At 45.3% G+C, this 24,314-nt stretch overlaps 1 protein-coding gene across 1 annotated transcript in view; it reads left to right on the top strand.

Annotated features, from left to right (window-relative positions):
* The window catches only part of SLC7A10 (solute carrier family 7 member 10), a 42,111-nt gene extending 22,367 nt beyond the window's left edge, over positions 1–19,744 (top strand). Inside the window, exons 2-11 of the mRNA XM_079987963.1 lie at positions 3,847–4,051; positions 7,995–8,146; positions 8,841–8,966; positions 9,976–10,129; positions 12,032–12,155; positions 12,285–12,388; positions 13,469–13,565; positions 15,310–15,459; positions 17,448–17,625; positions 19,398–19,744. Coding sequence (XP_079844089.1) covers positions 3,847–4,051; positions 7,995–8,146; positions 8,841–8,966; positions 9,976–10,129; positions 12,032–12,155; positions 12,285–12,388; positions 13,469–13,565; positions 15,310–15,459; positions 17,448–17,625; positions 19,398–19,516 — 1,409 coding nt within the window. The 3' untranslated portion in view covers positions 19,517–19,744. The remainder of the gene's footprint in view (positions 1–3,846; positions 4,052–7,994; positions 8,147–8,840; positions 8,967–9,975; positions 10,130–12,031; positions 12,156–12,284; positions 12,389–13,468; positions 13,566–15,309; positions 15,460–17,447; positions 17,626–19,397) is intronic.
* The last annotated feature ends 4,570 nt before the right edge of the window (positions 19,745–24,314 follow it).

Genomic DNA, 24,314 nt, shown 5'->3' with positions numbered 1-24,314 from the left:
AGCGCCATGCATAGGGGTGATGGTCAGGCAACAGCTGGATCTTGGGAAAGGGGGCTCCACAAAGCACCAACCATCAGCTAATGCATCAGCTAATGGCATTTTAGTGTTCCCCCTCCCGGTTCACTTTCATTCATATGATTTCACTCACATCAACAAGAGCGGGGAAAGTGAAAAGCTCTCCCGCAGACATTCTCTTAGATGGCAGAGAATTCCCTTGCCTTGAGAAATTTTCCAGCGTGAAAAACAAAAAAAGGAAAAAAGCTTGGCTAGTGAATTCCCAACGTTCCTCTTCAAAGATTCCTGTGTAAGCCCAGGGGGCTGGTTTTCATTCTAGGGCCAGCAGATGGAGACGAAGCCTCATACATCTGCTCATTTCGGGCTTGGGATTTCTGCCCCTCCCCATCCTTGCTTCTGTTTATAACCTAAGTTAGGGATCAGCAGCTAGCTGTCTTGAGCCAAACCTGGCCCCTTGGGCGATTCTGTTTGGTACCCTGTTCTTAGCCCAGAAGTGAAAGCAGGATATGGAGGGGATTTCAGCTGTGGGGTTGACCCCCACCACGGCACCTAAGGAGCACTGTGGCCGAGGCCGACACCAAACGCTGACCTGGGTTGAAGATTCTGTTGCCACTTCTGAGATCCTCCCAGTAGGTGCTCCCAGACTACACAACTGCCATGAATGTTACATGGGATGTGGGTGCCCCATATCCATATATTATGGTCCACATGGTGGATTCCCCCCCCCCATACACACACAAATGTGGAAGTAAACAAGGAATCCTAAGAAAGTTACTGTACATGAATTGGGTGAAACATTTGTTGCTTATGGCCAAAGGCCAAAAATATCTCTCAAAACTAGATGCCTCCATCAATCTCTATAAGTGGTTTTGGGGTACTCTGGTGCAAAAACGGAACTGATATATCTCAACAGATCAGACATTCACACATGCCAATATTGAAAATACTATGTATATCAATCATCATAAATAGAAGGTAGAATCAGTTAAAACAACAAACAAAAATAAAACAAAACAAAAGGAAGCAATAAAACCCAAGCAATAAAATAAATGATTAAAGTCATCATCACAATGACAATTTATAGCGCTCTCTCTCTGGGAGATTTCTTCAGAAAGAAAGACCATGTAAGTCACCACAAAAGCAAAGATCTGACAGAAGATGACACACCCTTTCTACAGTATCTTTTGCATGCATTCCCAATAAAACAGGATTGCGAAATTTAAGAAGGGTGTGTCTGTGTTCAGTTGACTCGCCAAGTGGTCGAAAGCAGCTCACATTGATTGTTTCAGTCCCATCAAGTCAGCAGAAACAGTATTCCTGGCCTGCTTTTCAATAATGTGGCAGAAAGGGTTACTGAAGTAACGGGTACAGGCAACAAAGCGTCTTGCGACATCTTAAATACGAACAACTGGGTGGCTGTGTGGGCTTCTGAGTAGAACAAGGCTCCTTGACACTTTGCTGCAACAGGAGAGCGGCACAGCTGCTGACCTGGAAGTTGAGGAAACGTAAACTAAACACCCTGACCTGTGAAAATTACCCTGTTGGTGGCACTGTTAGGTCCTGCCTGGTTGGCACAGGGCCACGGCAACGTTTCCTCAGTGGCTGTTTCCTTCTGTGAGAGGTGCATCTCACCCCCTTCATTCTTAACACACACAAGGAATTTTTAAACCTTCCCAGTCACCCAGACAATGGATGACTGAAAGATACTGTTCCTGGCAACTTCAAAATTCTTTGCTGCCAGGGCATTGTACTCTTCCTTTGACGTTTTTAGATGTTCGTAACTGTTTTTAGTGTGTTTTAATGGCATTGTTTTATTACGCTGTTGTTGCCACCCTGGGCTCCTGTGCAACACAAAATCTTATGTATTTATTTAGCTGTGATTCCTGCACTGGACTAGATGACTCTTTGGGTCCTTTCCAACTCTACAATTTTATTTATTCATTTAGAAATGCTGTGTATCTCTGTGTTGTGGGTGGGTGTGCACATACACGTACGTGCTTGATTCTAGCACAGTTGCATTTTGCTCCAAGCCGCGGTTTGGGTCTGGGGAATCTACTTGCTCCCTCTGAGAGTCTCCTTACGTAACCCACCGCTCTTGAAAGGCAGTCCCTGACCCTGCTGCCCTCCCCTCACTGCGCAGGATCCAACCTATTAGCATAGCTGTCCTGGTTCCAGGTTTCCTCAGCCTAGTTTAGCATTCCGCCCAGGTTGACTGTCTTCCTTTGGAGAAGGTTCTTCTGAATATTAATTAGACTTTCCCCGTCCGGATTAAAACCTTCGCCAGAAAAGCCATTTGGCTGCGAGATTAAAGTTCTTCCACCTCTTCCTAACACCTCCTTTCTTTGTCATTCTGAGAAAGTTCTCCTCTTTCATTGACTGTCTTACTCACAGCAGTCATGAAAACAATTTCTTAAATCCCGTGCCTTTTACTGAGTGCCTGAGCGCCAAGCAAATGATCCTGGAATCTTCCTTGAAAAGCATCCAATAGTTGTTTCAATAGCTATTGTCTGCTTAGGGCTTTCCTTTAAGGCAGATTTTGGTGTCAGTCCAGCTTAGGGAGTGGCGAATTATAGGGCTGGGTCCTATTCTGACTGGAGCTGATGGGTGTCAGAGTCCGAAGCACTAGGAGGATACCAGAGTGGGATGGGCCGTAGCTCAGCAGTACAGCAGATGCTTTGCAGGCAGATGTTCCCCAGGTTCAGTCGTCAGCATATCTAGGTAAAGCTGTCTGAAAACCTAGAGAATGGCTGCCAGTCACTGTTGACAAGTCTAGCTATTGCTAGACTCTCATCTGCACCAGACAGCATGGGCAAAGGTCAGTCACCCTTACATGTGCTGTTCATGAGACAGAAACAGCGGCAAGCTTTCATCATCATCATCATCATCATCATCATCATCATCATCAAATGCTGCCTAAAGACTTATCTATTTAAACTGGTCGCCACATCGTTCTGCTTTATTATTTATTGTTTTATTGATGGCTTTTACTGAGGCATCTCTTTGCATTCGGAATTTTTAAATGTGGTATGTACATTATTCTTTTTCAACATTACCTTACTGTGGGGTTGTTGTTGTTGTTTTGTAAACTGCTTAGGGATTTTGAACATTAAGCAGCATATAAATATGATTGATGGTGACGATGGTGACAATGCTGAGCTAGATGGACCCAAATGGCAAGGGTGGTCCATCCATAGCTGTCAACTTTTCCCTTTTTTAAAGAAAAATCCTCTTATTCTGAATAGGATTCCTCATAAGAAAAGGGAAAAATTGACAGCTATGTGTCCATGCTGTTTTGCTGAAATGGGAAGGTGCAGCCCTGCACGAACACCAGATATTCACACATACCCTTCCCTATTGCCTCTGCCAAAGCCTTGCTTATTGGGGTCACGGCTTCTGTATTTTGGAAAGATCTCACGAGAGCTCTGTGGGATCTTGTGCTATCCCTGCAAGATCTCGTGGGACTCTTGCGATATTTCATGAGGCTCTCGCAAGATCTCATACCAGAACCCAAAGGCCGCCTCAGCCGCTTCTCCTTGCTCATCCGGCAATGGGGTGTCTGTGTCTGCGGAGATGCCCATTGGATTCTGCCACCTGAGGCACCTGCTTCAGCCTGTCTCATGGATGGTCTGGCCATGCTAAATGGTCTGAATGGATAGAAGGCAGCTTCCTATGGCTTTGGTGTAGCTGAAGAAAAATACGTCTGCCAAGTACTATCCAAATTCTCCTCTTCAAGTTATTGCTATTGTTGTTATTGAGCATACTTGAGTAGCGAGATGAGAAGATATGCCTATATATTAATTCATCTTCTCCTACGCCTTCTGCTCCTCCCAGGTAACATTATCGGCTCCGGCATCTTCATTTCCCCCAAAGGAGTCCTGGAGCACACGGGGTCCGTGGGGCTCGCCCTTATCATCTGGGTGCTCGGCGGGGGGATCGCAGCCCTCGGGTCGCTGTGTTACGCCGAGTTAGGAGTCACCATCCCAAAGTCTGGAGGGGATTATTCCTACGTCTCTGAGATTTTCGGTGAATTAGCTGGGTAAGTGGCGCTTTAGCAGTGGCACATGCTCCTCGCTCCCCTGAGCAATCGACTGTGGTGGGTCCAGCACTTTGGAAGAGACAGCGCTGAGGATGCCTAGGGAGCTGGCAATATTTTGCTAAAAAGGGGGCAAGGAAGCTAGAGCCAGTGGGTCAGTCTTGGCCCACCAGGTGCTCTATTTCCCCCCAAACAATGCCCACCTGTCAATCAACTGAAAGATGCCGGGGATCAAACCCAAGGTGAGTGGGCGGTGCCGAGACGCACTCCTGAGCGCGTGCAGAGTGCGTTCCTCCTCCATGTCCAGAGGCAGCCGCAGGACCAGCTTGCAGGGTGTTTATATTTTTCAAAATATAGTCCATGCCCCCACCCAAGGTCTGAGGGACAGTGGACCGGCCCCCTGATGGAAAAGTTTGTTGACCCCTGGCTTATATCAAATAAGGCAATATTCAAAAATCCATTAGAAAATCTTGGTACACAATAAAACCGACTCTCAAAATATCAGCAAACAATAATGAAACAGAAATTCGCTCTCAGCAATTACGATAAATCTAGTGAACTGTAATCAATAAAAATAACAGCAAGTAGCAATATATAAAATAACTACCTGTAAAATATCAAATTGAGCAAAAAGTCTCTTAACTTATAAAATAATGTTGACCAAAAACAATTATTATTATTATTGAATTCCTTTGCCATGCAAAGCATCATTGCTTTCCCACTGAGTTCTGGATTTGAACCCAGGACTTCCTGGCTTCTAACCCCCACACTGTGCTGCACCAGCTTCCCTGAGGCTGCACAATTTCCCTTGTTGCCATGGAGGCCTGAGCAGCCATTCCTGGCACAATCCTCTTCCAAACACCCTATTTCATGTTCGGAGGCAAGCATCCTTACTTTGATTGGTGTTTGAATGAAGTGGCTAGGGAGTTTCTTGTTACAGCCTGAACTGCTGATGCAATGTTGCTGAGGGGAGGGGAGCACCTGCATAAAGACAGATTACCTCCCCCCACCCCCCCACCCCGGCAATATCTCCTCTGGCCAAGAGCAGGTGCAATCCTAATTGCATAGGATACCAGGAGGCAGGCTGCATTTTGCAAAGCCTGTAAATCATGCTGTGAAGATTTTGTAAGGACAAAGGCAACCAGAAGAAAGCCGGCAACTCTTAATCATTTTCAGGGCCATTCGCCTCCCAGGAATTGATATTTATTTCATCTGAGAAAGTGCCAAAACGACGAGTCATACATGGAGATATAAAAAGCGGCAAAGCTCTCCGTGTTGTTTCCTAAAAGTTTAGGCTGACAAAGGCTTCAGCTCCACCCTCAGGCCAGCAATAACTCAACAGGGAGATCGTGTTAACCTTGCCCTGTCTCCACAAGGCTGTTTTTATTGAGGCTAAAAAGGGACAGTAGTTTTTGAGAGAGCTGGACCTGACATCACTTGCCCTTGGGATGAGCACAGAGTTGTGAAGGACTGGGGGAAGACTGGGAAAACTGTGTTGGGCCAGGGAACACATCTGGGTTTTTTCCACCCAGTTTTGCTGGGACGGGGGTTGCTATTTTTTCCGGGGGCGGGGCGGGAATGGAAAAATTGGGGTGGAAAACAGATTTTGTGGTAGTTACCGTATTTTTTGCTCTATAAGACTCACTTTTTCCCTCCTAAAAAGTAAGGGGAAATGTGTATGTGTCTTATGGAGCGAATGCAGGCTGCGCAGCTATCCCAGAAGCCAGAACAGCAAGAGGGATCACTGCTTTCGCTGCGCAGCGATCCCTCTTGTTGTTCTGGCTTCTGAGATTCAGAATTTTTTTTTTCTTGTTTCCCTCCTCCAAAAACTAGGTGTGTCTTATGGTCTGGTGCGTCTTATAGAGCAAAAAATACGGGTAATTCCATAAAGGAAATACACGTTTCTCTTTCATGCTTTTCCAGTTGTACAGATTTATTTATTGATTGATTGTTATAATTTGTACCTCACCTTTCCTCCAAGGAACTCGAGGACATAGTTCTCCCCCTCCTTGTAGCAAAAACGTTAATACAAAAACTAAAAGGTGGTCACTTTTCCAGAACCCTTTCCATTTAAACATTTCCTGGCCGATAAAAATGACTTTTAGAATCTTGTTCTGACCAGAAGTTAATTAACCTGCACATTTAATAGCTGTTTTATGAAACCACCCAGCTCCAATAATGACTCTCAGATTCCTGCCTAATCTTATTTTTATTTATTTTATTTTTTTATTTCTAAAAATGAAGGGGAAAGGAAGATTAGTAGGGGTTGCATCATAAGCAGATTTGGCTCGGGGAGGAGCCAGTTCCCCCCTTTCTTTCTTTAAATCCTTCAGTAATACTAAAACTTGAAATATATATATATATAAAAAAATATCCAGTAGTACCTTAGAGACCAACTAGGTTTGTTCTTGGTATAAGCTTTCGTGGTATCTGAAGAAGTGTGCATGCACACAAAAGCTTATACCAAGAACAAACTTAGTTGGTCTCTAAGGTGCTACTGGACAATTTTTTTATATATTTCGACTGCGTCAGACCAACACGGCTACCACCTGAAACTAACACTTGAAGGAGGCCTTCCATGATTATTGGCTTGCAATTGCTGCCACTTAGAAAAGATGAGTCTAATTTTCTGACTGGAGTCAGAAAATCTGGGACTTGTAGTCAGGGGTGGCTCCAGACATTTCGGCACCTGAGGTAAAATGCCTCCTGCTGTCCCTACAATGCGGTTGTGGGGGGGGGGCATGAGGCTCTGCAAAGGCTTCCCTTAAGGCAGGGGTGTCCAAACTTTTTTTTAAAGAGAACCAGGTTTGGTGAAGTGAACATGGGGGCCAACCAAAGTTGTTGGGGAGCTTCAGAAAGCACTTCTCCTTAAGATAAAGCAACTCATTGAGGGCATGGGGAGGTGTTCCTCAGAGCTTTGCTGCTGGTCCCTCTCTGCCCTTGGGGAGCTTGACGCAAACCTGGGTGGAGGAATGCTGTGCAGTTTTGCTGCCCTCTCCCCCAATTTTCTGATTGTGATTGTTGTTATGAGAATCGGAGGGCCCCTTATCCAGGATGCTTCCAGACTCTCAAAATTTTGTGGGAGGGATTTGAATGCATGTCAGAACTTTCCGTTTGTGAGATTAAAGTGGATTAAGGCACTCTGTTGCTGTTCCATAACAAATTTACTTTTAAAAACAACAGCAACAGACTTTGGTAGCTTGCAATATGATGGGGAAATGCATGGGAAGTGTGAGATGAATGAACATCTGGCAAGGGAGACGTTTAAAGGTCAAGAAAATGCAGGTGGAGGCAGGTAACTACCCCATAAACGTGTCATGTAACTACCCCATAAACGCTGCAGAGCAAATGTGCAGTAAAGACCGCTATCAATCTGACCTCCACATAGGGGTGGGGGAGAAAATCAATTTGATTTGTAATTTAATGAGAAAGCACTTGTTTTGGACCAGATTCTTCTTGAGCCAGACCATGAACTGAAAGGCAGCTCCCCTTAAAATTTGCACTTCCCTGAATGTTGCGGCACAGTTCTCCTGCCCAGCAAAGCACACATGTATTGGGGGGGGGGGATGTGCATGGGAATGCATTGATTCATACCCAATGCTTTATATTAGGGAAATTTGTTTCTAAAATGGCATGTATGTGGCAAAACTGCACTCGAAAATGTGTTTACTAGGAGAAATTTACACTAAAAGGCTTGTAAATTTTTGAAAAAAGAAACTGAATCAGCAAACTGATGTGGAAATGTGGAGGAGTGAATTTAAGTCTGCAAAAATGAGAACTGGAGAGGAACTCCAGGTGATAGCTGCATCATTTCTGACCTCCAGGGAAGCTGCTGCAAGCCAGCCAGGATGACCCGATCTGGAGGAGCTGGTAGCCCAACGTGGCTCTTTGCGCTGTCTCATTTAACTAGAGATTCTCCTTTTCTTTCCTTTTCTCTTGGCTTCAGGTTTCTTCTCCTATGGAGCGCAGTCCTCATCATGTACCCCACCAGCCTGGCTGTGATCGCCCTGACTTTTTCAAACTATGTCCTCCAGCCAGTGTTTCCCAACTGTATCCCTCCCTATAATGCCTCCAGAGTCCTTTCCATGGTGTGTTTATGTGAGTATTTATCAGCAACCTTTTCCTTGGGCTTCCAGCGACATTTGCCGAAAGGGCCACTCTCCAGCAGAGACACACTCAACCAAGAAAGGGCTGGTGCCGTTTTAGTTTTATTGGTGTTTAATTACTTTTCAATGATTAACATAAAAAAAAAACATTTTTAGCATTTTTCTATTCCATCTGTGCTTTTGTATTTTGATCTGTAAGCCACCTTGAGTCCCAGGTGGGATGATGATGATGATGATGATGATGATGATGATGATGATAATAATAGGAGTGAGAGGGGTACATAAACACAATACTCATTCAATGAAGCCCAGGCTGCCTTTTGGATCCTCAGTTTCATCCTCTGGTTTTCCCAACCCTTCTCTCTCTTAAAAACAAACAAATAAAATGGAGTTCAGTGCTACAGTGAAACCTTGGTTGCTGAACGCTTCGGAAGCCGAACAATTCGGAACCCGAATGCCAACAACCCGGAAGTGAATGCTTCCGTTTTTGAACAATTTTCAGAAGCCGAACAGTCTTCCAGAACGGATTATGTTTGAAAACCGAGGTTCCACTGTATAGCCCATTTTAGATGTCTAGGCGTTTTCTGTCTTCTTTCAAAAATAAGAAGCTCAAATAAAAGGGTTTGATCTTTGACGCACGTGGCACAAACCTCTCTCTGGACGGAATTGTGTTTCCTGCTCTCCAGCACTCTTGACGTGGGTGAATGGCTCCAGCGTCCGATGGGCCACTCGCATCCAGGATATCTTCACTGCAGGGAAACTCCTCGCCTTGGGCCTGATCATCGTTGTGGGCTTCATACAGATCTTCAAAGGTATTTAATGCAGGAACCCTGAATGCCAGGATGACATTGTGAGAATGTCATCAAGCGGAATCAAGCCCTTCTTAGCAAACGGAGCCCACTCACTCTGACGGGGCAGAGGGTTGTTGTAGTTGCCCCTGTTTCACTTTTTCCAGAATGGCAAACTCAAAGCAACCTGCAAAAACCAATACATTAAAAACAGGTGTAAAAGGAACCTAAAATGCATCAATTATATCTATATCTATATCTATATCTATATCTATATCTATATCTATATCTATATCTATATCTATATCTATATCTATATCTATATCTATATCTTGCCTGGCACCTGAAAAGAGATAAGGTTGGCGCCTGGCCTGCCTCCCTGGACAAAGTGTTCCGTAAATGGGGAGCCACCACAGAGAAGGCCCTTTCTCATGTTGCCACCCCCCACACCTCCCTCAGAGGAGGCCCATGGAAAAGGAATTCAGATGATGAGCACAGGGTTCAACTTGTTATTGTCCCCCTGCTTGGAACTGTACCAGAGAAGTAAACTGGTGTCCCATCCACACCCCTTCTCCAGGTAGCCCTGAGGAGCAGGTTTTTTTGAGAGGGATTCAGTCCTCAGACTGAGACCCACAATGCTGCTCCCTCTGCCTAATGGTAGGGTTAGGGAAGCCTGGACAACTAAACTTTTTTTTATAAATATGTTGTGCAGCTATACTGCAAGATTGTCCTTCCCTGTTTCTTTGAGCAGATTTTCTGGCTTTCTTTACTGGCATGCAGAAATTAAGAATGCAAAGTGTTTCCAGCCTGTGCAGTAGCTCATTGGAGTGAGGGGAGGCTGACTAAGCAAGGGAGCAACCTTGTCTTTTCATCTCAGACAGCAAAGAAGCTGAGACTGGCCCTGTCCAGAGGAGGCCTCTGCTTCTCCCTGGGACATGTCCCCCTGCTCTTCTAACATATTGACTGCATGAGGGGGTGGCTGGGCGCTGAGATGCATGTCTGAATTAACTTTTGCATTACGCTCTGCTTGTAGGAAACTACGAAGAACTCTTGCCAAGCAATGCCTTCAATTTCTGGATGACTCCTTCGGTGGGGCATTTGGCGCTAGCCTTCCTTCAGGGCTCCTTTGCATTCAGTGGGTGGAACTTCCTAAATTATGTGACGGAGGAATTAGTTGATCCTCGCAGGCAAGTATTTCGCTTCCCGTCTAACCTGGGGTTAGGAGGAAAACCATCCACGGTGTCTCCTAGCACCTGCCTTTCTGCACATGTCTGAAAAGAGAGAGAGAGAGAAAGAGACCTACTGAAATTAATGAGCATGGCTAACTTAGGTCTTTTAATATCAGTGGGTCTACTCTGGGTCCTTTTCATAGGCACCTCTAGGAATATTAGCAACTGCCTTACACTGAGTCAGTCTGTTGCTCCATCTAGCTCAGTGTTGTCTTTACTGACTGGCAGCAAAGACTGTCCGGGGTTTCAGGCAGGGGTCTCTCCTAGCCCCCCCTGAACAGATGCCATTGGGGATGGAACCCGGGATATTCTGCATGCAAAGCGAATGCTCTGCCACTGAGCTAAAGCCCTTCTGCTAACTCTGCAAGAGCCAGTGTGGTGTAGTGGTTAAGAGCGGTAGTTTCGTAATCTGGTGAACCGGGTTCGCGTCTCCGCTCCTCCACATGCAGCTGCTGGGTGACCTTGGGCCAGTCACACTTCTTTGAAGTCTCTCAGCCCCACTCACCTCACAGAGTGTTTGTTGTAGGGAAGGAAGGGAAAGGAGAATGTGAGCCGCTTTGAGACTCCTTAAAGGGAGTGAAAGGCCGGATATCAAATCCAAACTCCTCCTCTTCTTCTTTTGAAATCCTGCAGAAGCCACACAACTTGGTGATACTGCAAACTTGACCCCAGCGGCCCTCCCCCAGGGCTCTGGGGTGTATCCTCCCCTGGGAGTGTTCATGGCTTCCTTTGGTGTCAGCTGGCATCCCTGCATGAGAATATTTTCTGTTCCCATCTTTTGCATTGATGTACCATTTGCATGTTTATAATATCCGTGCGCCCTGCTTTTTGGTTGTGCTGCGTTTTTTGCGGCGCCATTTCTTCCCCTCCCCTCTCTTTTTTAAAGCCATGGCTTGCCTGTTAGTAGCAAAAGCCCCAGGCTCAGTTTCATAGCAGCGCTAGAATGAGATTCCGAGCGAAGCCATAAAGAATGAATGAGGCTGTGGGCACACTAGCCTGTCTGCAGCACAAAAATGTAGTTCTTCTAAATCTGGAACACTTTGTGCTGCTTTCAGTTCCAGATTCCAGATCCTTCCAGCCATAAGGGTGGGCATGGCTGCTTGACACACATTTGCAAAACGAACCCCTTGACTAGGTTACCCAACACCCTTTGCTTCTCCAGGCGAGTAAAGGCAGAAGTGGGGATTGCAAACTTGGTATATTTCCACCCACAACATTATTAGGAAGGTGTAGATAGGCACAAACACACACACACACCCCACACATTGCCAGGACTGCCTGCATCTGTTTCCATATGAAAACACTGCAGGTAATGCAGAATGAATCTGCAGTGAGCTTTTGTTTTTGGAACAAAACACTGTTTATCAGTGAGCACTTTCCATGGCGCCAAAAATACACAATCGATCTAGATCCTGTGCGGACTATGTAGAGGGGGAAACCGCCAAGTACTCAGACCCCACCGATGGTAGAATAAAACACCATGTGTACTAAGCCTTGATCCACTCGCAGAATCCCAAAATTGTACAGTTGGAAGGGTCCTGTTGAGATCCTCTAGTCCAGCCCTCTGCAAGGCAGGAACCACAGCTCAAATAATCCCCAACAGATGGCCTCTACACCCAGCCTCTGCATGAAAAACTCCAGTAACAGAGAAACTCCACCACCTTCTGAGGGAGTCCATTCCACGGTTGAACAGCTCTCACCATCAGAAAGTTCTTTCCTACAGGTTTTAGGTTAGATTTTGCCCTGCTGACCTCATCCCGCTGTCTGTGCTGAAAGAGATCCAGTGCGGATCTGCGCTCTCCGCATTATGTGTGCCTGTTAATGCTTTTTGTTGCCCCCTCCTCCTTTCTCGAATGCCAGGAATCTACCTCGTGCCATCTTCATCTCCATCCCATTGGTGACCTTTGTCTACACCTTCACCAATATTGCCTACTTCACTGCCATGTCACCCCAAGAGCTCTTGTCTTCCAACGCTGTGGCGGTAGTAAGTAAAAGCGCCCCTGGACCTTTCCTTTCCTTCCCCACCCCTTTTTTTCCTTTTTTTAATTACGATTATTCCTGCTCTGTGCCGTGTGGTATTATGTTTCAGTTTCTCTGCCTTTTGTTGCTTTAGACATTTGGTGAAAAGTTACTGGGCTATTTTTCGTGGGTTATGCCCGTCTCTGTGGCTCTGTCTACATTTGGAGGAATAAACGGATACCTTTTTACCTCATCAAGGTTAGACGAAGTACGATTTTGTTTCTTTTTCCGGAATGGGTGAGGGGAAACCTTTTGCTTTCTTGGCTAGCTCTGAGTCTTTGTTGTGGGTCACTTTTGACAGATTTATTCACTTATCTTATTTGTGTCCTGCCCTTCCTCCATATCACTCGTGGTGGTGTATATGGGGTTAAGTCTGTGAGGTAAAAATTAGGTGTAGAATTTGCAGTTTGCTCTAAACCACTCCATTATGTTAAGAAACAAAAAAACCGACAGGAACATAAGAACACAGAAAGCTGCCTTATGCCAAGGCCCAATCTGCACCACACGTTGAAAGCAGGGTCTGGCCACTTTCAACAGACATGGCTCCTGCCATAGAATCCCAGGAAGTGTTGTTTGTTGTGGGTGCTGAGTTGTTAGGACCCCAACCCCCATTTCCCTCAGGGAATTACAGTTCTCAAGAGTGCCCTGGGAAGAGGGATTGATGGTTAAATCATCCTGGGAACTAGCTCATGTAACACTGCCCTGACACAGTATTGTGAAACCTCCTGCAAAAACTGCTCAGGATGAATCCTCAATGAACGGCCAACATGGTCTCACCTCCCCACAAACTTTGTGCAAGGAAATCAGGATCAATGGCCAATAAATAGGTCATCTGGGTGTGCTGCATGTTTACATGCAAATCCCCCAAATGCATCAACAGGTGGAACATTGATTGACTGATTGATTGATTGACTGATTGAAGTTATATACCATCCTATATCAGCAGGTCTCAGGGCGGTTTATATTTCCTGTTTTCTTACCGTCTTTTTCTCTACTTACTACGATAAACAGAAGTTAGTTCCTTTGAGGTCAGTTTGGCAGCCTTAAGTAGCTGCTTCTTCTTCTTCTTCTTCTTCTTCTTCTTCTTCTTCTTCTTCTTCTTCTTCTTCTTCTTCTTCTTCTTCTTCTTCTTCTTCTTCTTATTCCCCTTGTTGAGCCATCTCTGTTTGATTTCAAATCTTTCAGTAGCCAGAAGAAAATGAAGAACATAAGCTGCTCTCTCCATGATGCAGTTGATGATCTCCTGATCCCACTAACCAGTTTTACTTTTCCTTCTAGACTGTGTTTCTCCGGAGCCCGAGAAGGACATTTGCCCAGCTTGTTGGCCATGATCCACGTCCAACACTGCACCCCGATCCCAGCCCTTCTTGTCTGTGTGGGTATTTCTCCTTTACATACAACTCTGTGCCCAAATAGGTTTCTCAGGGGTTTACAAGCATAAAATGACAAGATGCTTCATTATTCCCCCGATACCAGCTTTTGTGGCTTACAGATTCCTCTGAGAGCATCCCAGTGATAAGCATGGGGGGAAGAGTGCATGTTAAGAGGTATGTGTGTCTGTTTCATAGCAAACCTCTTAAGAAGGGTTCAGGAACCTCTGGCTGAGGGCTGAATGCAGCCCTCCAGGCCAAGACCTTGCCCAGCGCTGTCTCTCCCCTGGTCACACATCTCTCCCCTGGTCACACATCTTGCCTTGCTTACATGCTTTTAGCCGGTGGGAAGTCACCCTTGGCAGCAGTCATGCCTCTTGCTTGCCTGAAAGGAGGATGGGGAGCTGCCTCCCTTTGACCCCTGCCTGCCTGTTCCCCTTCTTGCAATCACATAACATGAGTCTTCTGGATCAGACTGATGGCCCGCCTAGTCCTGCAACTTCTCCTCACAGTGTCCAAACAGTCGCCTGTGGGAAACCAGCAAGCAGGGTCCAAGAGGACTCTCTTCCACCCAACTAGGTGTAGCGGTTAAGAGCGGTGGACTCGTCATCTGGTGAACCGGGTTCGTTTCCCTGCTCCTCCACATGCAGCTGCTGGGTGACCTTGGGCCAGTCACACTTCTTTGAAGTCTCTCAGCCCCACTCACCTCACAGAGTGTTTGTTGTGGGGGAGGAAGGGAAAGGAGAATGTTAGCTGCTTTGAGACTCCTTAAAGGGAGTGAAAGGTGGGATATCTAGATTCTATTATTCCTGGTAAAGACCCCTTGAATCCCTCCTAAAAGAATAAAGACGATCAGGCAGAGCACAGTGCAATCCCTGAAGGCAGGCTTTAGGCTTAAAGTTACAAACGTTTACAAATAGGCTTACCCCATATGGGAGTTGACCTAGTGACTGCAGACTAGCAGTCCAGGAAGTTTGCAGGACAAAAAGGGAAGCAGAAGAGAGAAAGGTGGCAGTGTGACTTGGCCTTTTACCAGGTCTGGAAAGGTCACGCCCACCTACTAGTCACATGCAAGGAAGGATACTACAGGCCAGGAGGAACAGGAAGTTTTGACTGGCTGGACCAAACATTCCCTTGCATGTCCATTCTAGCAAAGCAAGGAATGTTGTACTTGAACTGCTCCCAGTGGATTACATCCCACAATAGGAAGTTGCGTTAAACCAAGCCAGACCCTGTTGAGGTTTAAAGTTTTATGTATGTGCAGCTCTCCAGGTCGGACAACATAACATAGCAGAAAAATCCCAGCACAAAAAACTTAATAAAAGCAATAAATAAATAATAAATAAATAATACTCCTTAGAATCATTATTCTTTATTGAATTTATATCCCATCCGCCCCTGAGGCCTTCACTTAGTGCCAAAAAGAAAGCTTGTCGAACTTCCGAGAGAATTGCTGAGTGCACATTTAAAGCACATTCCCCATCCTCCCAAATTCCTGGGAGCCATAGTTTGTTAAGAGTGCTGGGAATAATAGCTTGAGCCAACCACAATACCCAAGATTCCTGGGGCTGCGCACTTTTCAGGCATGCTTTTAATACACAGTGTGTACACAACATAGAAGAGCCTCAGGGCTGATGCAAAAAGTATGCCCTGTCCAGGGAGTCGCAATAAATAAAACATAGAAATGAGAAGGTTTCCTTGCTTTTCTTCCAGTAATGTTTCCATTTCCATTTCTTCTTCTCTCCCCAGTGTCTGGCCACAGTGGTCATCATGCTTGTTGGGGACACCTACACATTGATCAATTATGTGTCCTTTATCAACTACCTCTGCTACGGAGTGACAATAATCGGTTTGATTGTGCTGCGCTGGAAGAAGCCCAAAATCTTCAGACCCATCAAGGTGAAAAATATTGGGGCTCTCCGAATGCACCCTCTCTTGATTCTTTAGGGGTTTGGTAGGCTTGCGGATGATGCTCACTTCCCACGATGCACCTGAAGAAGGGGTGAAAGGGGAGGCTTTCCTTGCAGTCCTGTCAGCAGCCACAACCACGCAAAACGGTCCTCTCATCTGCCACCAGCCCAGGGGGTGATCTCCAGACTGTCACTGCTTTGGAGGGATGGGCTCAAACAAAGACAGGAAGTTTTGGTGTCCTGCATCACAGCGGCTCAAAGTTTGGTCCATGATGACAAGTGGGGCAACCTCAGCCTTGCTTCTTCCAAGCCCACCTGCCGTTCCAGAGGTGGCATTACTGCCTGCCACTTTCCTCCTCCTCCTCCTAGTTTTCTCCTTCTCCCAGGAGGAGGAGAAAACTAGGTTTGGGCCACTCCCCTTCCCTCTGCCCCACTACAAGTGGCACCAGCTACCACTGGTTAAGGGGTCCTGCCACCCTAGAGCAGAAAATCCATTTTAAAAAACAAACAAACCATACTGTTTGCAGCCAGGAAAGTGATGGATAAACACCCTGGGAAGATTGGGCTGCATGAATGATTGACAGGGAGGCATACAAATAACCCACAGGCAGCCCAGGCTGAATGTGCACCATCCTATATCTGCCCCACAAACAAATGAGAACAGATGCCCAAGAAAGGTCAGACACAGTTTGACCTCCGCGTAAGCTTTGTGCCAGCAGATCTGGGTGGTTGATTAGGAAACAGGTTGACCAGAGAGGCCCTTCCTTCACCAGAGGGAGAATTGGGTAGGAGAAGGGGGTTGTGCTCTGCCGCTGCAGCTTCCACCTTCTTCCGGATTCCTCCAAATACTGGCACAGCAAAGGCAAGAATGGGGACGAGGGGAGGGTACCATGATGATGAGGGGCACCTCCTGTGAGAATGGTAGGAGTATCCCATGAGCTGTAGTAGCTTTTGTGACAGTGGGAGATTGCACCAATTCGTGTAGGTGTGTTGGTCGATTCCTGTAAAGGACACACTTTCAGTTTTTGCAGTCTGGCACAAAACCAGTTTTGCAGGTTTCTCCAATTTTGCATTCTGGGAAAAGGAGAATCTGCACCCCATTCAGTTCACCTTTTATTGTGTTAAGTCACAACAAAGAAACTCAGTCTCATCACGGCAAACTAGCAGGGTGGCAACACACAGGTGTGTATTTCTGGAAAATGGTTGGGTAGTTCCCAGGGTTCTCTTGAGTTAAATTGTGAATATGTATTGTGTATTTAACATATTTTTTACCCATCCTTTCATTTTTATAACTCCGAAGGTGGCCCTCAGTCCAAGCTTGAAAGCAACCCACTATCAAAATCCTTAAATACTTTACTAAAAGCAGCAAACAAGACAACAGATTTATTAGATTTTTAATGAAAGAACAGGAATGACTGAGTTTCATGTCTGAGAGAAGATTTGAAACTGGGCCTCCTCAATCAGTTAATAACTATTATTACTGATTACAAACATTCTTATTAGATATTACCTATTATTAGTATTACCTATTGAAGTTGTTTTAAATTATTTTTTATATTTGTGTTTAAATTGTTGTAACCTACCCTGGGACCCTAGTGTGAAAGGTGGGTGAAAAATTGTAATAAAATTGTTCTCCAACAGTAATAATACATTTAAATCCCAGTTTTCCTCAAATGAGCTCAAGACAGCCTAAAGGTCCTCCTTGCCGTCTCCATTTTCTCCTCATAACTATCATGGGTGATCTAGTTTGGTGGTGAGGCAGTGGTCTAGTTTGGCCCATGGCCCAAGGTCACCCCAGTAAGATTCATAGCCAAGTGGGAGATTTGACCCCAGCACTCCACAACTTAGCCCAACACTCTAACCGCTACACCACACTGCCTCTCAATCTATCATCACACCTTTGGTGCATACAGGGCAAAGGGAATCGGGAGGAAATGCCAGGCTTCTGTACACTTGCCATCTTTTTTCCCCTCTCAGGTTAATCTCCTGGTTCCAATCACTTACCTGACATTTTGGGCCTTTCTCTTGATCTTCAGTTTATATTCTGAGCCAGTAGTCTGTGGAGTTGGACTGATTATCATACTAACTGGAGTGCCAGTGTTTTTTATTGGAGTATACTGGAAAAACAAACCAAAGTGTGTAAATAGGATAACAGGTAAGCGGGGAACCTGTGGGAGGGTGCCTCTACGAGGAGTAAAAACTGCGGTCACCATAGAAACGGGATAAAGGACGTTGGTTATGTACAGAGAAAATGTCACCGGGTTCAGGGTAGTCACAGATTTCAACAGCCTATTTCCGAATGTGTGCAGTGAGGGCAGAGAGATTTGAATTTGGGGCCTTCCAAAGCCCATCATTCTGTGGTCACAAGGGCCAACTCGAGGTCTGTTCTTGAAGTGGGCAACATTCAGTTTTTCTGCCCCATCTCGCATCTTGTTGTGGGTGGTGGGGAGGCAGGAAGGGTCGTGGCTCAATGGCAGAGCAGAGCAGGGCTCCGGGTTTAATCCCCAATGACAGCATCTTTGGGTAAGGCTGAGAACAGGCGCCTATCTGAAACCCTGGAGAGCCACTGCTGCCAGTCCGTGTAGACAGTTCTGAGCTAGATGGATCAAGGGTGTGACACCAGGTAGCTTCTTCTGTTCTTCCTCTGACTGGCCAGCTACTCTCCAGGGAGTTTGGGAACAAGATCTCTCACCTCACCTGCTACATGATCTTCCTAACTCAGGGATGAATGGGCACCTGTGGGCCTCTGAATGTCGTGGCGCCCATAATCTCTTGATTACTGACCGTACTGAATGGGACTTTTTAGTTTAGAGCAAAGGCGAGTAAGAGGCAGCACAATAGGAAGTTATAAATGTTATGTGTGGAGTGGAGAAAGTGGCAAGAAAAAAGTTTTCCTCCCTCTCTCTCATAACACTCGAACTTGTGGACACATCCAAGGAAGCTGAAAAGCTGGAAGATTCAGGGCAGATAAAAGAAAGGACTTCCTTACATAGGTAAAGGTAAAGGGACCCCTGACCATTAGGTTCAGTCGTGACCGACTCTGGGGTTGCGGCGCTCATCTCGCTTTATTGGCCGCCGTACAGCTTCCAGGTCATGTGGCCAGCATGACTGAGCCGCCCCTGGCGAACCAGAGCAGCGCACGGAAACGCCGTTTACCTTCCTGCTGGAGCGGTACCTATTTATCTACTTGCACTTTGTGCTTTCAAACTGCTAGGTTGGCAGGAGCAGGGACCAAGCAACGAGAGCTCACCCCGTCGCAGGGATTCGAACTGCCGACCTTCTGATCGGCAAGTCCTAGGCTCTGTGGTTAACCCACAGCACCACCTCCGTCCCCTTCCTTACATAGCACAGTGGTAAACTGTGGAACTCACTGCCACAGGAGGCAGCAACGGCCACCTACATGGATGGCTTTAAAAGATTAGACAAATTCATGGAGAGAACTATCGATGGCTACTAGCCACAATGGCTGTGCTCTGCCTCCGCAGTTGGAGTCAGGGATGCTTCTGAATACCTGTTGCTGGAAACCACAGGAGTGGGGAGGGTTCTTGTGCTGGAATCCTGCTTGCTAGTATTTGGCAGGGGTGTGTGTGTGTCTCAGTTAATTCCATTGTACACAGGTTGTACATTGACAATAAAGATATTATTATTAGCTGCCCGCAGGCATGTGGTTGGCCACTTCTGAGAACAGGATGTTGGACTAGATGGGCCATTGGCTTAATCCAGGAAGGCTCTGCTATGGACTGTTGGGAGTTGGATTCCCAGGACATTCCAAGGCTCCCCACCCCTGCTTTTAAGTGGAGATGCCAGTGGCCATTAAACTTTCTGCAGGAAAAGTGGGACCTCTGTGACTGAGCTAGATTGAGCCACTGACTGGTGGATGTTCTGTCTACAATTAAACTGACTGCTTGATGACTTCCTCTTTTCCAGAGTCCTTGACGCACTGGGGCCAGAAGGTGTGTTTTGTAGTCTACCCACAAGGGGGTTCTATTGAAGAGGATGATCTACCTTTCACTCACTCACCCCTCCAGGAAGAGAAAAGACCTTGAAGAAATAACGATATATTTTACACACAAGAAGTAGATTTTTGTTGTTTTTGTTTACATGATGATTTTTTTTTTGAAAAAAGAAAAATCTTGAATTTTTTTTTTTTAGAAATCCAATAGTAAAATGTATAAAATGAGATACACCTTTTCAGCAGCTATAGTGGACCGTTAATAGCACTTAGCTCTTTTTCCTAAAAAGAAAAAAGAAGGAAAAAAAGAGTAAAAAATAAAATAAAATAAAATGAGCTGGCTTGTTTCTTCCTAGTGATGTATTTCTGTCAAGTGATATATTTACATTCAGGCCCGATATGTAAAATTCTGACTGTCGTTGCTTATTCCGGTAGTTCTAAAGAACTTCTGTAAAGTTTCGCCATGAGGAAATAACAAATTTAAGGAAGTGATGTGAATTAGTGCAAATTGTTGAAAACAGCTTTGACTGACAATGCAGAACTGCATGATGACAGCTGCTTTCTGCAATAGTCCCTGGGCGTCTCAGTGCTTGCCTCTATCAATTTCTCTTTATTTATGGACAAGGGAATGTCTTGTACACACAAACCCTGCCCCCATTGACTTGAAGCCCTTCCTTCCACAAAAGAAGGTTCATCCAGAGCATTGGGTTATTTCCATTAACTTATGAGTCCCACCCTAAAACCTATATCCTCCCTTAACATATGCAGATTGAGGGTTTGTTGAAAAGACCACCCATCATCACTTGATTCAATAATGAAGGACCAGAGGGTGAATGAGAGAGCAGGGACCCCAGAAAAGTATTCCCAGAAAAGTATTTGCCTTGGAAGCAGAACATGTTTCACTTCCTGTTGAGTGTGTTCCATTTGTAAATTGAGTCCTCCACTGCTATGGCAAAGCACGCGATGGTTTAAGAATGCTTTGGTTTAAGAAAGGACTGGTGGAACGGGTTAAGTTCGTAAACCAAGGTACCACTGTATTCTTAAAGATCCTCAAGTTTCATTTTTGAAAGAGCAAATCTTTAGGTTTCAACATAAACAAAGCTTTTATATTGTATTTTCATTAAGTTGACCTCATTAGAAGCCAAGGAAAGTGGGTCCTCAGAGGGGAGGGCTTCAGGCCCAAAGGAAGCACCTGCAACTTTGCATCATTTATGGGTCAGAAAAACCCACTTGCCATCTCTCATTGATTGGGCTAGGTAAGATTTTATATACCCCACCACTGTAGATTACACAGAGACCTGACTACGTCTTTAGATGTTGCTGTGTCAATAGCTCCAAGCTTACTTCTGTCAGCTGCACAACCCCTAGCACACAGAGATACAACCGTCCCTCCTACCACCAAGCCATTGCTTACTCCTGGGTGAAGGAGCACAGAGGGAAAGATGGGGAAATAACACAATCCCAAAGCAGGCAAAGTCATCCTATTCTTGGATTGACCTCAGCAGAACTGACCCGCCAGATGGAAAAGGATGGCCCTGGGTACCAAAGGGAGGTGCTGGACTGACAGTCCTGAGGCTGAAAATTTTAACAGATGCTGCCTAGGGAGGGGGAGAAAATCCAATCAAGTCTTCTTGATCAGGAGGGAAATTACTTCACAGCCACAGCAAAGACCACCCACGCTTTGCGTGGCTTGTCACTTCCACGTCTCAGGACTGGCTTGCTCATGCCTATTTGCTAATTAAAAAGAAAAACGCCACTAAAAATGCCTGTGAAAATATCTGCATCGAGTGTGTTTTGGATAAACATGTTAGCACTAGACATGTTCTTCTGCCGTTTATTAAATGACAGGCAGCAAACAACTAGGCAATCTTTGCCGATTTGTGATATTGTGAACCAACTGCTATGCTGTCAGTGCTGTATTTTAAGCAGCAAGTCCTCTTTGTTGCTGCACAGCGTAGAGAGCGGCTTGTGTTTATCACAAATGTGTGCAACATTGACGACAGTGATAAAGCACTTGCCATCTGTTGATGGCTTTTGGAAACTCGTCCTCTGGAGGTTGCAGAGTCTCCCTCTCCAGCCCTGAATGCGCAACTCGCCTAATCTGTTTTAGTAGCAAAAGGCTGTCCTTGCAGCAATTCTACCTACTCTGACCAGAATAGACAGGCCTGCATATCAGCACAGATATAGAAAATCAAACGCAGAATGTGACATTAGCCGCAGAATTCTGCACTTTCTAAGAATCTCAGAGCTTTCATTTAAAATCAGCAGCAACACTGACTCTAAATTTCTAGCCCTTATGTTTGAAGATACATTTGAAAATGTGGGGACAACACCTAATTAAATATCAGGATCCAGAGTACTTTTTGGATAAGATATATAGTGGTCAAAGGATAGGGCTTCAGCCTCCTGCTCTACTTCATTACTAGAAGAATCAAAGTACAGATTCAGGATAAAATACACCAAGCAAGAGGAAACATGCAAAGCTGATCGCTTTCCCTGACTCACACAAATCACGTCTCCTCCTCCCCTTTGAAGCACAAATCATGCCCGGACAGCACAATTCTGACTCAGCTTTTGCACAAGCTTTATTACAGGAATTGGCCTTGTTCAAAAAAAAATTTCCCCAAAATATCTTTTGGAAAAGCTCCGAGAAATCTTCTCGGTGATATTAACTTTAAATAAACGAATAATGCATGCTAGTTCTGCCAAGAGATGCTACCACTTGCAAGATTTTGAATTCAGAACTTTCCAGATAAACTAAACAAGTGGGACCCTCCACAAAATGTTGCATTTCATCCTCACCTCCCAACAGAAACATTCCTATTCAGGCTTCCAGCCAGCTATGCTTTCTCCAGGACACTTCATTCCACCACCCACTCCCAGTTTCCTTGTCTGCTTTTTGAACTGACTAGGACTATGGAGCGTGCACAGTTCTCACTGGGAATTTTTTTAAGGGGAGTCCCCTAAGGTGGTTGCGTTTTTTAAAAAAGAAAATATATTTCTACCTCTGCAATCCTCGAAGGTCCTCCAACCAAGCTGACACGTCCTTCTTGTTTGCCAGGGGCCATGGTTTGGCATTCAGCTCCTGCATTCACTAGTAAGAGGAAGGGATGGTTCAAGTATCATTGACGGGTCTTGTGCAACCCATCTCACAAAGGAAAGACAATGTTAGGTTAATTTAATTACTTTTTGCTTTGACAGAAAGATAGTTGAAACATTTTAATTTCCTTGGTAAAGGGTGACAGATGACATCTCTAAAGTTCACAATAAAAAAAGCATTTTGCTGATGCAGCACGCTCTGATTTATACCATCCCCGCTTAAGGCACACAACCACTTGGGTCCAGCCAAAACCAAGAAATTTAAATTCGACTTTAAGGGGGTTAAAGAAATAGAGAGTATTGCTAGGCACCCTGAACCACTCTGTATACCTGATTGTATTATCACTGCTCCTCACTGCCCTTAACTTCAAAAACAACTGAAAAGGTATTTTTAAGTGACAGAATGCCAGAGAAACATTTGGTTACGTTGTTAAAAAGCAATCAGCACTCTGAGAAATGGCTACTAATGGCTATGCTGGCTGCATACCAGTGCCCAGCAAGTGCGCTCAGGTCCCATCGATTACCATGGAACTGCAACACATACAACAGCGCAGAGACTGCAGCCACACAAAAATAAAGCAGTCTATGGGAAAACGAAAAAGGGAATTTCAAGGACAAGCGACTGAAGTATTCTTGGAGACAGTTCAGGGGTTGCCTGAGGGGGCTGGAATCATGTCCTCCCAGCCAATGGTGGGACCTCATGCGACTCCAAGCAGCAAGCGCATGGGTGGTCCAACTTCCCCCACGCCACTGCTGAAGAGGGTCTGTGCACATTTACAAAAAGACCAGAAGTGTCCTCTGTCAACTTACTGCCAGTGACATGACTTGGGGAACCATGACTGGTTTAAACTCACTAGGTTCCCAAAGTATAACGTACCACATGATGTTCAGAAAAAATGTTGATTTTTTTTCTCTTTTGTTTGTTAAGTCGTCTTTTAAAAACTCAATTCTAGTTGCAGAGAACAAAGCGGAATCAAGATGTGGTTTCAGATCCAGGTTTGCTCGCTAAGGAGGGTTTGGCAAGCTACTGTTCCTTGAGCTCAGAAGTAGCATTGAGCCATGCAGCTTGTTTTTGATATCACACGTGGATGCTCCTTTAGTGCATGGAAGAGGGAGCGTGAACAAGCCCAAGGCTCCTTTATACGGCAAGAAACCAGGACTTCTCATTATGCCTGAACCTCCATGAGCTTTCACTATTTATGTTCTCACCAGTATCTGAGGAACTGACCAGTTCTCTGGAACTTCCTTTGAAAACCATGGAAAATCTGCTTGCTCAGTATAATTCTCAGGGCAGTATGTGAATTTAATAAATAGATAAATAAATAATAGTAATAATAAAGCAGGGATATGGACCCTGTGACCCTCCAGATGTTTGTTGCTGGCCTCCAACTCCCTTCAGCCTCAGTCAGCATGCCCAGTGATGGGAAATGTATAACCCCTGAGGTCCACAGGTCACCCAGTTCTGGTAAAAAGCACCTCCCAATTCACAGTTCTATGCACTTAGCGCTCTGCTAACATTGGAAACTCAGGATGGGAGTGGGTAAAAGGGGTTCACAAACCTACAATAAACAACAGCTCAACAAATACCCTTGTAAAATTGATCCAACTTAATCCAACATAAAACTCCTACTGAAGTCAGCCTTTGCTACAATCCCGCTATAATCAAAACTTGGCTGCTTTGTTGTTACAGTGGCACAGCAACCGGAAAATGCAATTATTTTCTGTGAATGAAGGATATGGAACCTTTGGCTGCCACTGGCATTTCTCCATCGCTATGGGCACCGTGACGAAGA

Source organism: Podarcis cretensis (assembly GCF_951804945.1).
Source record: "Podarcis cretensis genome assembly, chromosome: 8".
NCBI classification, from domain to species: domain Eukaryota; kingdom Metazoa; phylum Chordata; class Lepidosauria; order Squamata; family Lacertidae; genus Podarcis; species Podarcis cretensis.
The sequence above is the reverse complement of the archived record's forward strand: the minus strand, read 5'-3'. Positions and strand labels throughout refer to the sequence as shown.